This window comes from Candoia aspera, chromosome 1 (assembly GCF_035149785.1).
Source record: "Candoia aspera isolate rCanAsp1 chromosome 1, rCanAsp1.hap2, whole genome shotgun sequence".
In the NCBI taxonomy this organism is placed as follows: domain Eukaryota; kingdom Metazoa; phylum Chordata; class Lepidosauria; order Squamata; family Boidae; genus Candoia; species Candoia aspera.
This window is the reverse complement of record NC_086153.1, coordinates 337,876,931-337,894,167: the sequence shown is the minus strand read 5'-3', so window position 1 is coordinate 337,894,167 and position 17,237 is coordinate 337,876,931. Positions and strand designations below refer to the sequence as shown.

The following is a 17,237-nucleotide window of genomic DNA, read 5'->3' as shown; positions in this document are numbered from 1 at the left end:
CTGAACCCAGAGCTGGGAAAGCCATTTCTACACTCCTGTTAGAAGGAATCTGGGAAACGGGGCTCAGCCAAACTCAGACCTAGGGCCTTGGCTGCACACATTGCAATTCTTAGCTCTGATGTGAGAACCTCAGTGAAGAAGTTCAAATAGGCTAGAGAGGAGAAGACTAAGCATTCAAGCAGCATGTCCCTGAAAGGCTGGTTCTTTTAACTGTACAGGTAGTCCTCGCTTAATGACCACAACTGGAACCGGATTTTGGTTGCTAAGTGAAGTGGTCTGTAAGCAAATCCAACTCAATTTTACAACCTTTTTTGTGGTGGTTGTTAAGCAAACCATGTGGTTCCCCATTGATTTTGCTTGCCAGAAGCTGGCCGGGAAGGTCAGAAGTGGCAATCACGTGACCCTGGGACGCTGCAACGGTCATAAATGCAAATTGGTTGCCAAGCACCCAAATCATGACTGCATGGATGCTGCAAAGGTCGTAAGTGTGATGACTGGTTGCAAGTCGTTTTTTCAGCACCATCGTAAGTCCAAACTGTCACCAAACGAATGGTTGTTGAGCAAGGACTACCTGTATTAAAACACAGCCCTTTTCACTTTTTCAGTTGCCATTTCTTTGCTTTCCTAAAACTCCAAAATCCTCAGCTGGTGTTGTCCAAGGACAGCCCAATTTGCAGAGTTCCTGGACCGGAAGGGTTAATTTCTGGGAAGAGAGGTAAGACACCCACATACAGTACTGCCAATGGCAGGAACCACCAGGAGCCACCTGAGAAAAGTTGCTCACCTTTTTCACCCTGCCTGTTCAAGTGCAGGAGAGGGACTACTGCCTGGTACTGAGGTCCCACCATGATCTCCTGGGAAGGAAAGTTAAATGTGTAGATATTACAAGGGGAAGAACAGCATCTCTGAGGACGGGGTTGCTAAATTCCATCTGCAAAGGTGATGCATTTTTCCTTAACTGGAATCTCTGCCCAAGGAGCTTTGATGGTATTACAATTATCCCCAGCCTGCTGCCTTCCCGAGGCATGTGGATTACAACTCCCACCATCCCCAGCCAGGAATGCATATGGAGGACATCAAATTGGTCTCTCTCTCTCTCTCTCTCTGACAAAGTGACCACTTTAGTTGATCATGGAAATTTAGTAGATATAGCATACCTTGACTTCACAAAGTATCTGATAAAGTCACCAAAATGTGGGCTGGATTTTGTTATTAAATGACTAGAGATGGATATAGATGGACACAAAACTGGTTGAACAATTGTATCTGGCGAATATATAACAGCGCATGACACATCAAGCTGGGAGGAGGCATCAGGTGGTGTGCCCTGCAGGCAACTTTCTAGGCCCTGTACTTGTCAAAGTATTTATAAATGACTTGGGTGAGGGGTTAGAACTATGATTATAAAACTGGTGGGCAATACAAAGATAGCAGGGATCGCAAACTCTGTAGAGGATGGCATCAAGATTCAGGAGGACCTTGACAAGCAGGAATAATGAGCATTAACCAGCAAGATGAACCTCAACAGGAAGAAATACCAAGTCCTTCAACCGGGTAGGAAAAATCAAGAGCATGATTGTAGGATGGGGGAAAAGATACTTCCCAGCAGCACATGGGAGAAGTTAAGGGATGAAACAGGTATCCTAAGCTCCTAGAAGCTTAAGACAACTAGGTTGGGGGAGGGACCTTATAGTCAGAAATTTTGCTGCCAAGTTTGTCAGTGTGAAATTGGAGGAGGGCTTAGAAATTAATTGCCCCATTTCTGAGCAATTCTTGAGTCCCCGTTTCTGAGCATTTCCTCCAACTTCACCCTGGCTTCCACAGATCCAAATCAGCAGCCTCCTATCTGGAGCATCTTGTCATCCAGACTTCCAACCCTAGCCACTGTCAGAAGCCATCTCACTCCAAAGATGGAAACGGGTGATATCACTTACAGGATTTCCACTGTTTCCATTCATGAAAGCTCAAACTGGTACCAAAACTGAACTCTCTCTTTCACGACTCACTTCTGAGCTTCCTGGAGGTACCTGGCTATCCACTGTCAGGAACAGTGATGAGATAGATGGACCTCTTAAGCCAATTTCTGTTGGCTCCTGCAAATGCAAACAGCTTGAGCCTTAATCTTCTGTGGGCGTCTGAGTCACAACCTTGCCAGAAGAGCAGAATTTGCTGAGCACCTGTGCTTTCCCTACCTCTCCAGCTGGGAATGACAATTAGGGGGTGCCGAAGCCTTACCTTCTTGCAATCATTAGGAGGGATGGAATCTTCTTCAGAGTCTTCAGCTGAGAAGGAAGCACAAGGGGAGGAGCAAGGGGCCTTGTCCCCATCTGCAACAAAATTAGCTTGGAGGAGAGAAAAGACAAAGACAACTATCACTCTTTCCACTTTCCCATTTTAGTCAAGAAAACTGGTTTTGTTGACAATAAAGCAGAGCACAAGCATAACTTAAGAGTACACTTAACAACTGTTATGAAGCAGATAAAGGCAGTTTAGAGCCAAATTGGGTAATTATTTTTTCTGTAAATGAAAGTCACAAATATCAGTTCTCTTTAGGTAGATATTATCTCTCTGTTTTTTTTAAATCTTATTTTATTCTGTTTTTAACTTGGTGTTTATTCCAAGACTTCTACCTTTAGTTCTGTTAACAGTTCTACAGCTATTGTAAGCAGCTGTAGTATTTTCTGGAATAAGAACCAATATAGAAATATATTTAATAAATACCTTATTAAAAATGGTGAATGAAGTAGTAGAAATCCAAAATCCATTCATAGTTTTACTTAGGTAAAATTCCTATCTATCTATCTATCTATCTATCTATCTATCTATCTATCTATCTATCTATCTATCTATCTATCTATCTAATTTATTCCTTGCCCCAACTTGCAAAAGGTATTGGACTACAATTCCCATAATCCCAATTGGCATGGTGGCTGGATATTACTTGAGATGTGGTCCAACACCCATTCAGGGAAGGTGAGAAAACTGAGCCCGGCTGTATTATCTTGTCAGTGCAGATTTTGTGCTCTTCTGCATCTGTGTTACTTTTTTTTCTATTGTATCTCACCCATTAAAAATCTGTAGCAGCATGTATGAAACAAGTATAGTTTAGGTATTTTCTCTCAAGATATCTATTTCTAAGCACATTTTTAAGACCAGTCTAATTCAATGAACTGCCCCCTTTGCAGCAACAGGTCAAACCCCATCCAAGCAAGCCCTCAAGCAAGATGTGTGAGTCTTCACCCACTCATGTGGTTGCTCCACAGCACTTGTATTCGAAGTATTTTGCCTCCAAGGAAGTCTAATAGCCACTGATGGATACTGGCCAAATTCAGTCAGTTGAGTTTTGCTGTATTCCTCCAACCCTAAATGCCATGTGTGGAGAGCCTTTGTGGGTGTGAAGCTTCACCCACACCAACTGGTTGAGTTCAATCTTTGGCCAGCAGAGATTCAAGGACACAGCTCTTTAAGACAGTTTTGTTGCAAACATTAGAAAAGCCATAAATCAGAGCTTCAAGCTATCCATCCATCCATCCATCCATCCATGTCTCAAGGTTCAAATTCTATGTCTCTTTTCCCTATACATGTACTTGAAGGAGCTGAGCACTGACCTTCTCTGTGCATTTACTGTAATGGGCCTGTCCAGTCTCAATTTCACTGCAACTGACCTTGTTTCTTCTAGCCCTCTGAGTGGGTATAAAATGGAATTTAGTGGGAAAAAATATAGACATTTCCTGCTGCTCTCATAGAAATCATAGATGGAAGGAACCATTTTAGACATCAAGTCTGATCTCTGCTCAGTGCAGGAAGCATGGCTGACAGATGGATATTCAATCTCTGCTTGAAACCATCCAGCAAAGGCAAGGCATAACCCTCCTTACTTAATACTCTACTGCTGAACTAATGCTTCCTAGCCTTCAACTGGAATCGATCATCCTGTAAGTTAAGACTGTTATTTTGAGGCCTTCCCTCTGGGATGAGAGAAAACAGGTTTTAATTGTCTTCAATGGGATTCCCCCATCATACATTTGAAGAGTGCTCTCCTATCCCTGAAGTCTTATTTCTCAACGGTAAACATCGCCATTTCTTCAGGCTCTCTTCTCAGAACTTAGTTTCTATTCCCTTGATCGTTCTCATGGCTTATTGGACTGCTTCCTAAAACATGGAGCCCAGAATTGATCTGCAGATGGTTTATAGAATCACAGAAATCAAGGACTTGGAAGGAGCCATTCAGATAGTCAAATCCAAGCTCCTTGCAGGAGGCCATATTAAAGTAACCCTGAATGATGGCTGTCTAGCTTCAGTTGGTCACATCTCATGAAAGGGAGCAATCCTGCTATTATTGCTAGGAAGTTGTTCCTAGCAATTCAACTGCAATTCGCCTTCCTGTAACTTGAATCTACTAGTGTTTGTCTTATATTCTGGAATGAGAGAGAGCAGATCTTCCTCTCGAAGAGAATATTTGTAGCTCAGGGTTGAACTGGGAGTCCTTGGTGCTCTCTGAGCCTTGTTGTTTTCTTGCAGACATTTCATTGCCAGGCTAGGCAACCTCTTCAGTGCCAACATCTTAAACACTGAAGATGCTGCCTAGTCTGGCAATAAAACATCTGCAAGAAAACAGCAAGGCTCAGAGAGCACCAAGGACGCTACAGATCTTCCTCTGTAAGACATCCTTCTAACCAGCTTTCAAAACAAGATTTTTTTCTCAACTTATATTATTGTTATGCATTGAATAATGGTTTTCTATTACAGTAATGGAACACATTTCAGCATGTATAACATGGTGGTATGTTAATTTCCATGGATTCCCACTACCATGACGCCCATAGCTCAATTAATTAAATTAATAAAATTATTAAAGATTTCTGCCTTCTACCCCTATTTGCTTGCTAGATAGCACTCCAGGTATAAACAAATGGGATTTACTTCTGAGTAAAGCTGCTTAGGGTCACAATACATGTCAATTACAGTAGAGAACTTAGGACCTTCACTTGTTGGACTCTGGCTAGTCTCAGCATGCGTAGCTATTAGGAATGATGCAACCTGTAGTTAATTCAACATCTGGAATGTCACAGATCCTGATCTCTGCGTGACATTTTAGAAAATAAGTTGCAATCCTATGAGACAAATCAAATTGACAATATAATGGGAAACAAGATGGGGAAATCCAGGACACTTCTAGGTGCAGTTTGTAGAACATATCACGGATTATTGATGTCAAATATACAAGTTAGCTTTAGAAAATAAAAGAGTGTAGATGTGCCAGCAAGATTTGACCTGGAGGACAGACAGAATATCTGGTCAGTGTAAGAAACAGAATCAGTATGCTTCACTTATGCAATAGAGAACCTAAGGAGTAACAAGAAGAGATAAGAAATATGGTGGAAGCTGGACAAAACATCCCCAAAACTTCGAAGTTGAGAAGATACAAGTGGCTTACACAATACGCTATCATGGTAACCTGAGCCAGTTTGGTGTAATGGTGAAGGCACCAGACTAGGAACCGAGAGACAGTGAGTTCTAGTCCCGCCTTAGGCAGAAAGCCAGTTGGGTGACCCTGGGCCAGTCCCTCTCTCTCAGCCCCGGGAAGGAGGCAATGGCAAACCACTTCTGAAAACCTTGCCAAGAAAACTTCAGGGACTCGTCCAGGCAGCCTCCGAGAATCGGACACGACTGACTGGATTGAAAAAAAAATCATGGTAGCTGGGAAAAAATGGAGGAGAAAATCAACGACCAAATGCAGACTTCCAACATCAAGCAAGAAAGGACAAGAAAAAAAAAATCTTAGTTAGGAACATTAACCCACAGAGGAAGATAAGAAAAAGAAGAGATGTTTTGAGAAGATCAAAGAAATCACAGGAAAATTTGCCGCTAAGATGGGAATACCTCAAGAAGAAGAAACCTACGGAGGCAAAGGAGATTAATAGGAGATGGAAAGACCACACGGACCTCTTTACTAGCAGGGCTGCAGAATGGCCGAAACATTTTCACAGGCAGAATATATTCAGGAACCGACCGCACCAGAAAGGGAGGCACAACAGGCAATAGGTCAGCTGTCAAACAGGAGAACACCAGGCACAGATTATGGACTCAGCGCATTGTTTAAAGCTGCACAAGCAGCAGCTAGGTGAGGGTAGCTCGGACAGTATGGAACAAGACTGTGTGGCCTAGAGATGTGCAAGGATCAGTACACATAACTAGCCTGAAGGAAGGAAGTGCAAAAGGATGTGCAAATCACCAAACGACTGCACTCACCCCTGACACAAGGGAAGTTTTCTTTTAGGTCTCACAGAGAAGAAGAGGCATATGTAGAGAGCGCAGAGGAACCTGCAACGCAGTTGCTAATGTAAGCAGACAATGGAAAGAACAAGAGTACGGAAGATTTACCTTTACTTTGCTGACTACATGAGTGCCTCTGATTGTGGAGATCATGCTAGGATGTGGAATACGTCACGGCTAATGGGTGGGCTAGAACACATGATTATCCTCCTGAGGAACCTTTACAATGAGCGAGAATGTACTGCAGGATCTGAATCGGGAGGTGCAAACCGGTTCACAGTAAGGAAGGAGACCTCATTTCTGTGTAGCCTCCATGGCAAATATGTTACACGAATAGTAGGGTTAGCAGAGAGAACAGCTAGAATAAAAAATGAAGGCTGAAATACTAACAGCTTGAGATATGCAGATGACCCACTTCGTTAGCCAGAAGTAAAGAAGACTTGGAAGAGGTCATGAGGAAAATAAAGATGCAAAGTGAAAAAAAACTGGGTTAATGTTAAATATAAATGAATATTGAGTTTTAATCCTGTGTTTGTATTACTTGTGTGTGTGTCTTAATTGCCCGGGGTTGTTTTATATAATATACAGTATATGAAATTTCCAAATAAACAAATGCAGAGCTGAAAGTAAAGAAGTGGAAGCGGTAGATAGTTTTATTTTCTTAGCTGAAGTAGAAATAAAATGGGCAGTGTGCTGGAGAAGTAGAGGTGATTAATCCCAGGAAAGAAGGAAGTGGCCAATTTAGACAAGAAGGGTAAGGATATTTCTATGACAACAAGAATCAGAACAGTTAAAGCAACGGTCTTCCTAGGAGTAACGTATGGCTGTGAAAGCTGGACATTAAGAAAGAATGAGAGAAAGGAGATAGACATCTCTGAATTATGGATTTGGAGATGGTTACTAAGTTACCATGGACTGCAAGAAGAGCCAATCAATTGGTCCAGGAAGAAATAAAGGCTGACTGCTCCCCTGAGGTGATGATTAGCAAGTAGAAACTTACATACTTTGGACATGTGATGCAAACAGATGATGGACTAGAAAGAAATGGATTAGCAAGGTGGAGTGAAGGAGAAAGAAGAGGAAGACACTAAATAAGTAAGATGAACAAGATCAGGGATATCACTGGAATGTCTCTAGAAGAATTGTGGATCATCACTGGGGACAGGTCAAGATGGAGACCATCTCCATAACATTGCCAAGAGTTGGGCCTGAATCAATGACACCTAGTTAATTTATCATATTTACCAAAGACTAAATCCCACCAAATAGATTTTTTTTATTTATTTAATCTATTTATATAGCCGCCCATCTCAAATACATGACTCTGGGCACCTTACAATATTAAAATTATAGACACACACAAACACACACAACAAACACAGCAGCTGGGAAAAATCATAAAAGACAACCACTAATATCCTGTATGTTCTGAGTAAACATACCTAGACCTGCACTGTACTTTAACAAGAAATTCTTTGGACTGGTTGAGCATCCTTACTAAAATATTATTAAACACTTTTTAGGCTACGTTCATACAAGCTGTTAACAAGGAGAGTGAAAGGCCGAGCAACTGTACAACATGCTCACCTTCATCAATTTTAACTCTGTCAGTTTTACTGCGATTCAAGAGAGCTGTGTGGCCTTAACCTGTTTGATTAGTTCATGATTTGGCCAGGAGTGTTACCTTTCATCATGTTAGGCCTTCAGAATGAGAAATATCAAACCAGTTAATAATCAGGATGTACCAACACCTCTACAAGAAACTGCAATGGTTCTTGGGGGGAAAAGGAGGTTAATGGGGGAGTGGGGTAGAGTTTTCTCCTAGAGAAGCCATACAAGACATTCACCCATCAACAGTGATAGTGATGACTGCATTGCTGCAGGTCTCCAAAGCAGTGTTTCTCAACCGTGGCAGCTTGAAGAAGTGTGGACTTCAACTCCCAGAATTCCTAGCAATCTTGACTGAGCAGGGTAAGTAGGGGGCAAACCCAATTGCACCTGGAGGGCCTCTTCTTGCAAGATGAACTTGATCTCCTGCCATCACCTCACTCGGTGCCTAACGCCGTGGCTGCACACATGGCCCTAGTGCCCTTGATGCAGTGTGGCTCTGAGGCTGGCCTTGGGTCTCTACTTCCTAGTTCATCACCCTTGAGTTAGTCAGTGGACCTGAGCAACCCAGAGCTGGCAGGTCAGCAGACTTGGGCAAGCTCCACCGCCAGCTGGGTGGGGTTCTTGGGAAATATTTAACAACCAGTCCACATGAGTCAGGCTGGTCTAGGTAGATAACACCCATGGGTTCAATGTGAGGGTGTGCAAAAATTATCAATCCAGTAATGGAATGTCCCAGATAATTTCCCCCTGGAATGGCATGTTCTCTGGAACATTCCATTCCTGGATTTATGAACTTGGCACATGCCTTATTCAATGCACAGCTAGTCCTTGCTTAACAACCACAACCGGGACTGGAATTTTGGTTACTAAGTGAGGCAGCCATTAAGTGAATCCAACCCGATTTTACGACCTTTTTTGCAGCAGGCATTAAGTGAATTACAGTGGGCATTAAGCAAACCCCATGGTTGTTAAGTGAATCACATGGTTCCCCATTGATTTTGCTTGCCAGAAGCCAGCTGGGAAAGTTGAAAATGGTAATCATGTGACACTGGGATACTGCAGCTGTCATAAGTGTGAGGACTGCTCACCAGTTGGTTTTTCAGCACCACTGTATGTCCGAATCATCACTAAATGAATGGTTGTTAAGCGAGGACGTATTGTGTGAAAATGGGTTCAGTAACCAGATAAAGAATTTTAAAAAGATTAATTAACTCATTCATTCCTGAACAAAATTCCTTCAGCAGCATCCATAAGAAGCTATGATGACCTCAAAATGAAGACATGAGCACCTTGACATCATCACACAAACAGCACGACTTACATATTTGAATCATTCTGCATCATAACATTTGACCCAAGTACATTCATGGCATAATTTTCAGCAATCACAAGGCAAGTGTTGCCGCCCCCCCACCCCCACAGATGCCTGTGAAATCCTTGCACACTCAAAATGGCTTAGAAAGATGTGTGAATCCAGCTTGTGTCTTGAACCAGGCCTTTGTGAAATCACCTGTATTCTAGAGACGACTCCCCACCACCCAGAACTGCTGACTGGGTTCAGCTGTTCTCCTGAAACACTACCTCCCCAACCTCTGAGGCTGTTAAGTATGTTGTATGAATAAAGCCAGTGTGTAGGAGCATGCTGGGGACAGTCTCTTACTGTGGAGCGGCATCCAGACATGCATTTCCTCCACCATTTGCAGCCTGAAGCACCACAGAAGAGCCCAGCTACTGTTTTCCCTCCTCCAGAGGTCTAAGAGATGCTCTTAGCCAAACTTACAGCCGGTCTGATTGGGGAAAAGGTCTGAAGCATCATGAGAAGTGACTGAAGGAGTCAGATCATCTGCTGAAGACTGTGTCTCCTCTTCCTCTTCCCCAGAAAGCAGGTCCTTTGCTATCTGCTCCTTCATTCAAGAATCAGAAAAAGAGAGCATTTTTAAAAAAAGACAAGATCAAGTCGAATCGGGGTTGGGTCGACAACAAGCTGGACTAGGCTAAAATGAGGTGAAGCACTTTCTGGTTCAACAGGTTATGTGTCTTGCACATTGTGCTAACTGGACTTTCACATTAAGGCATAAAATATTTTTTGACATACATGATGTACACAGAAAATTAGCTTTGTTTGCACAACACACTTAACCTGGTTACCGAATAAACCCATATTGCTCAGTTTACACAATGTACTGAGCAATAAACTAAATGTACAGGCTGGATTTACACAACACACCATGCTAAGCCATGGATCAAGTTAAAGCTCAGCAAGTTTAGAATGTTGCATGAATACAGCCACTAGATCTTTAACTGATCTGATTAACTTGATTGGGTGAACACAGCCAACAGGTTCTGTTAACCCAGAATTACATTTAGCGTGTTGATGGATTCACATAAAATGGTTATTGAATTAACTCATTTTTAAAGTTTGTACCATACACTGTACTCTAACTTAATGAAACAAGCTGGGTTCACAACATGGTAAGCCACACAACTCTTAAATCAAGGGTGCTGCAAACGTCATTTAACAAGTTGTGGAAATTCACTGGCTAGATCTAACTAATATGGTTCAGTGGGTTGCAGAATCCTAGCACTGGAAGGGGCCACTGAGGTCATTGAGCCCACCCCCCCACCCGCCGCTCAGTGCAGGGATCCAAATTAAAGCATGAGCATCCAGCCTCCAGTTGAGTACATCTAATGAAGGGAAGTCCACCTCCTCTCTGGGTCATTGGTTCCACTCTTGAACATAACCCCCATTAGGAATATTTTGCTAATATTTAACTGAAGTCTGCCTTCCTTTAAAAAAGGAACGCGGTGGCGCTGCGGGTTAAACCGCTGAGCTGCTGAGCTTGCCGATCGGAAGGTCGGCGGTTCGAACCCGCGTGATGGGGTGAGTTCCCGTTGCTAGTCCCAGCTCCTGCCAACCTAGCAGTTTGAAAACATGCAAATGTGAGTCCATTAATAGGTACCGCTTCGGCGGGCAGGTAACGGCATTCCGTTTAGTCATGCCGGCCACATGACCACGGAAGTGTCTACGGACAAACGCCGGCTCTTCGGCTTTGAAATGGAGATGAGCACCGCCCCCTAGAGTCGGGCACGACTGGACTTAATGTCAAGGGAAACCTTTACCTTTACCTACTGCCTTCCTTTAACTTAAGCCTCCTTAAATGTATTACTGTCTTTTTTAATCTTCTTTACAATTCTGGCAGGAGAACTGGAAGGGGCTATTTTGGCTCTTCAGTCCAGCTGCTGGCTTAGTTTAAGAATCCAAATTCAAGCTATCCAGCTTTGCCTTGAATACATTCAGCAAAGGGGAGTCCCCCATCTCCCTATGGAACTGATTTCACAAGGGCCATGGTCCTTACATTGTAATCTGATCTTTCTCTGCTCAGACTCAAATTCCACTGAGATCAGTGGGATCTAGTTCCACGTTAAGTAGCTTTAAAAGCCATCTTGGGATCAGCTTCCTTTCTTCCAATGGAGCTTCCTGCTTCGTCAACATCTTCTGGAGGTACTTTTCTCTGCATCCCACAAATGGCTGGGAGCCTCTTCATCTGGAGAACCCAGGCACCAATGCTCCTTTCTGAGTGACTCTTGTTTCTTTGCTGTCAGACTTCCCATGTAATATAAATGACTAGGTTGATCTCTGAAGCACTTGATCTGCCAACCGATTAAAAATCTTAATTTGCTGAGTGTGGTTTTTTTTCACCTCATGTTTTTACTTGACTTTGTCAACTGCTGTTTTATTAATCTGCTGTATCTGAAATGTGTGTCTTAACTACATTATGTTGTTTCCACTCTCCTGCCCATCTGATGGAAAGGGGGGATAAAAACACATTATAAAAATGTTATTTCTGTGTCAAAGTCTTCTTTACAATTCTGCATGCAAGACGAAGAATCTTTCACTAGGACTGGGGTGAGTGGCAACTTTTTTTTGCAGCCAGATGCCCAAACATTTTGGTTGTCTTTTTATTCAGGGGCTGAGAGACATAAAGGGCAGACAGCAATGAAATCACGTCCCCAAAAGGAATGGCAGCATTTCCAGCGTATTCTTTTTCCCTCCATGTTTAGAAAGTTTGGGAGGAGGTGGCATAAATAATTGGGTTTACCGGGAAGCACTTCTCCTCTTATCCCACTTGATCTGGAGCAGCCTCTCTTTCACATAATCAGGTTTAGGACTGTGTACAACCCCCCTTCCCTGTCAACTCCATTTTATACATCCTATTTCTTAAATTCAGCCTACTGAAATTTGCAGCTTAGACTACGCTAAGTTTTGAGGGAACAGGCAGGCTGTGGGGCTGCTCACTGGTAAAGTAAGCTTAACTGTGTAGAAAGAAACATCTAAAAGTCTGGCTCCAGGGGGAGATGAGGCTAAGAAAAGGAGGAGGTATCATAAGCATTTGACTGCAAGACTGATGATTCTATTCCTGATCAAGAACAAAGGGCTGATTAATCCAATCATCAGAATCAAGTGATAGAACAGTTTCCAGGTGAGTCTATTCCACACTGAAAGCGAAAGACTGTATATTTGAGTACCGTTCTGCAGGTACAGCTTCCTGCATCTAGAAACACACGTCAAGGAGTCCAGCTTTGAGGAGTTCAGCTCTCTGAATTTCCCGTGTGTAGGGAAATCGTGTTAATGTTTTCTACTACAGATTAAAGTTACTATGGTAACTAATCATTTTGGCCGGGTGAAGAGGTTGAATTCAACTGTCCCCTTTTCGAATGTTAATTTTTGCACCTGGGGGGAAACAACTTGCCTGGACTTGTTTTAGTTTCTTTTTCCCTTCTGTGTAGGCATGTAGAGAGTCAGAGAGGCTCTCACTGAGAGCCTGCAAGAATGCAGAAGCTTTTAAATATGTTTTGCTTTCTGTAAATAAATTATTTTTATAGAAATGCCTGGTGTGTGACTTTTCTGATCTCTCCTGGGCCAAAGGCTTTCCTAGCAATCTGCCAACAAACCGTTCATTTGGTGATGGAGCATTTCTCAACCTCTGACCCTGGAGGAACCCTTGAAATATTTCCCAGGCCTCGGGGAACCCCTGCACATTCAGGCTCAGATACAGGCCAGAAGTTACCAAATTATTCTATTTGTTTCATGGGTAGGCCTGTATAGGTGCATTCAGAGTGTTCTTAAACTAAAAGTAAAGAATGAAACTTAACTCTCTAATGTGAAGTTGCCCGAATTGGAAATAATTTTTTTAATAAATCGTGATCTCCCAGGGAACCCCTAGTGACCTCTCGCGGAACCCTAGGGTGCCACGGAACCCCGGTTGAGAAACCCTGGCTTGGCCAAACAACTCTGCAGACGGAACAAGTCTAGTGAAGTCAGACAGAATCGGTGCACTCTGGGTCTCCTCAGTTAAACAATGCCATCAGGAAGCGTGCCTTCTTTGTTGTGGTGCCTGCCCTCTGGAACAATATTTCCCCAGAGATCTGTGTAGCTTCTACCCTGATGATGTTCCAGAAGTCTCTAAAAAACTTGGCTGTTCTCCTGGTCCTTAGGCGATGGTGGACCTCCGTTGTTTGTTGTGATATATAGTATGTGGCTGTCTGGGTTCATAGGTTCTTCTTTTTATTATTTTCTGGTTTTATGAGCAAGCCGTTCAAAGCCATTCTGGAGTCGGGCAGCCTCTAAATCTAATACATAATAATGAAGTACAAGCTTTATTGCTTGATTCTGTAATTTATATTCAAAACTGCTTAGGAATACGTAAGCCTCGCCTACAGAGAGTGGGGGCTTCTTTTCACTTGGGCAGCTAACTGTTGGAGGATAGGCTTTTTGGTGCAGGAAATCCCAATTCTTTTCTTGGCACCTCTGGGGAGAAACCATCAGCTAGCAATCAGTGTGAAAGATCCTCTCTTCCTGAAATACTGAAAAAAATACTGATGGTCCTTCCCGCTTACAAAGAGTGATACACTCACGAGGACCAGAGGCGGCAGAGAGAAAAGCCTGGAGGTCCACAAGATCCAGGGAGACATTGCCGGGTTTGACCAACATGCAAGCCTAAGCTGAAATGACTTCAGGATAGCCAGTGGTTCGGTGTATTGTGGGAAGCCAGCTATTATGTTAAGCCATCATATGGTTTACTACTTTGGGCGTGGGAGCAAAGCAACTGTGTTGAGTTAAAGCAAGTTTAGGATGACTGTTAAGGAAATCCAGGAGAGGCTCTTCAAATTCTTACACGTGCATCTCCACTTGGGTGCCCCCGGGCAAGGCAGCTCGGATCAGCCCCTACCTTGTCCAGGGTCATGTCTGGCAGGTTGGGTGTTGCGTCATTGCTCTCGCTCTCCTGCTCAGAGATGGGGTCGGAGGCCTCGTAGCCGTAGAGTGCCAGCAGCTCTTCAAAGGGCATCTCACTGTTCTGAACAACAAGAGAGAGAAACACTGACTCAGGCACAGCAGTTGGGAACCCGCAAATCAGCAGCCCAAAATATAGGAACACACAAGATGCTCAGCGTGCCCAAAAACCTAAGCCGGTGATTTCCCCAGGTCAGCAGAGAAAACGCCAGAACGGCCACGCAAGGCCCTTACCTGGGAGGCATTGAAGCTCTTCTCTAGCTCTTCCAAAGGCTTTGCTTTCTCCTGTGGATGGTCTTGCTGCTCGTCCTCCTCGTCCTCCGTCTTTTCCTGTACTCCGTAGTTCTGGGACAGGATCTCAGCCAGGTTGAACCGGTGGTCAGCTGAGCCCATAGACACCACTGCATGGATTTCGGGGGTGGGGAGGGAGGGAGGAAGGCTACGGTTAGCCGGTGTAGATGCGAAGAAGCCTCCGCCTAGACTTCATCGCTTTACAGAAGAACCGTGAGGATGAAGCCAAACACAGCGATTTATTATAAACACAGACGGAAATGAAAGCATCTCACCAGCTATTAGCGAAGATACGTAGTGAAATGGAAACGTATACAATACATCTCTGGCAGATAGGAATCCTACACGTGGGGGGCCACCAACATGGAGGTGCTTTTCTTGGCATCCATCCATCCATCCGCTTTACTTCAGGCGGGAGATTTATTTATTTATTTATTATTTATTTATTTATTAAATCTCTCTGCCGCCCATCTCGTGCACGACGACTCTGGGCGGCTTACAAATACTAAAAATAGCAAGTCCCTCATACAATTCAGTAAAAATACATAAAAAATACAAAGTCTAAAACATAAAATAGAGAGTATAAAATATACCATTCAAGATGGGAAGCTTTTAATCTTGGCACCCTCACGGAGCCAACCATCCTCATGAATGGCTGTCCCATCCCAGGCCAGGCGGCATAGCCATGTTTTAATCCCTTCCAAAAGGCTGGGAGAGTGGGGCCTTACCCCAGGGGTAGATTGTTCCAAAGGGCGGGTGCCACGGCAGAGAAGGCCCTCCTCCTGGACCCTGCCAACTGGCAATCCCTCATGGACAGGGTCCATAGCATGCCCTCTCTGCCTGACCGGGTGGGACGGGTCGATGTCACGGGGGTGAGGCGATCCCTCAGGTAACCTGAGATAAAAGCTGATCTCTCAGGTTGGGCGGCTCATCCAGTTAAGATAGACCATCACATGTACACTCTAAAGGTACAAACCAGTACAGGTAGTCCTCACTTAACGACCACAATTAGGACTGGCATTTTGGTTGCTAAGCAAAGCAGTCATTAAGTGAATTCGACCCAATTTTATGACCTTTGTGCAGCGGTCGTTAAGCAAATCACAGCGGCCTTTAAGCAAACCATGTGGTTATGCAGCAAATCATACCATTCCCCATTGATTTTGCTTGCCAGAAGCTTGCCGGGAAGGTCACAAATGGCAATCACATGACCCCGGGATGCTGCAACGGTCATAAACATGAACCAGTTGCCAAGCGCCCAAATCGTGATCATGCAACCGCTGTGATGGTCGTAAGTGTGAGGACCAGTCATAAGCTGGTTTTCTTCAGCACTGTCGTTAAGTCCAAACCCTCACTAAACGAATGGTTGTTAAGTGAGGACTATCTGTCATGAGTAAGGATGGTGAGCAGGGGGCTCCCATCCAGGCTGTAAAGCGCATGCGTAGCACTGAGGAATTAGGTAGCCATTCCAAGAGACACAGATCGGGCCTGCCTTAACCTTTGGGGTTTATATGTCTGGGTTTTTCCCATGCTTCTTCAGTTTGTTAGGATTTTTCTGTTATGTAGCAGCAATAAAACACTAGAGACCTGTTCCTTGTCTTAGCGTGGTTCCTGGCTGTTAGGACACTACCTGTAATTTCACTGGATGTAGAATTGGTATGCTGTGCTTTGGTATTTTTTAGTGGATGTGCAGCAAGTTGACTGCAGAGATGGAGAACCAAAGCAATATCAAGAGGTATATTAATGAGCAATGATGTGGACAATTAAAAAAGACAAGTCATAAGACTGCAGGTCTCCTTACCTGCCGTGGTATGAAGATTGGATCTCCCGGAACATAAGTTATGGGCAGGATAAGACACGATCCTTGGGCTCTGCCTCCCAATCGAGGCCTTCAAATGAAAAATGAAACGAGTTATTTCACAGCTCATATTATATGACGTATATTGACACCTTGCCTTTCTATAAAGCAGTTGAGATGGCTTCCTAGTAGATCCTGTACTAAATTTCTCATTTCTGCTAGTCTTCATCTGGTGGGCTATGGACTTCTATGGCAGTCATCTAATCTCAATGACCCCTGCATGCTTTGAACTACAGCTACCATCACTCTGGCAACACAGCAGCCAGGATGACAGGAGTTGCAGTGCAATGTATTTAGATGGTACCAGGTTGGAGACATTTCAAAACATGGCTAAGAAAAACAAAAGAGGAGCAGGTGGCAGTCATGGCTAGGAGGGCCTTTGTGCAACTTTGGGTGGTGCGCCAGCTGAGTCCATTCCTGGATCAGGAAGCTCTACTCTCAGTCACTCATGCCCTGGTCACCCCTGAAATGGATTACTGTAATGTGCTCTACATGGGGCCGTGCCCTTGAAGAGCATCTGGATGCTGCAACTGATGCAAAATGCGGCAGCATGGGCAGTTATGTGCACTCTGAGATCAGCGCACATTACAGTACACCTCTGCTCCTTGAGTTGCATTGGTTGCCAGTTTGCTTCTGGGTTCAATTTAAGGTGTTGGTTATGACCTATAAAGCCCTACATGGCATTATTTGAGGGACCATCTCAACATCTACCCATTTGAGGACCATCTCAGCATCTACCCATCCCATCAGATCTGGCAGAAGAGGAAGGTTACAGGTCCCATCTAATAAGGATTTTCATCTGATGGGACACAGGAGGAGGGCCTTTTCTGCTGTGGCACCCACCCTCTGGAACATCATCCCCCCTGAGGTTAGATTGGCCCCGACCCGATTGGTCTTTTGAAAGACCCTGAA

The 17,237-nt window shown here is 44.0% G+C and overlaps 1 protein-coding gene across 1 annotated transcript in view; it reads right to left on the bottom strand.

Moving 5' to 3' along the window:
- MIER2 (MIER family member 2) overlaps positions 1-16,353 on the bottom strand; it is a 33,301-nt gene extending 16,948 nt beyond the window's left edge. The window contains exons 1-6 of the mRNA XM_063290897.1: positions 16,269-16,353; positions 14,414-14,580; positions 14,118-14,243; positions 9,668-9,791; positions 2,236-2,342; positions 785-854 (exon numbers count right to left, since the gene is read on the bottom strand). Of these exons, the coding sequence (XP_063146967.1) occupies positions 785-854; positions 2,236-2,342; positions 9,668-9,791; positions 14,118-14,243; positions 14,414-14,572 (586 nt within the window). The 5' untranslated portion in view covers positions 14,573-14,580; positions 16,269-16,353. The remainder of the gene's footprint in view (positions 1-784; positions 855-2,235; positions 2,343-9,667; positions 9,792-14,117; positions 14,244-14,413; positions 14,581-16,268) is intronic.
- Between the last annotated feature and the right edge of the window lie 884 nt (positions 16,354-17,237).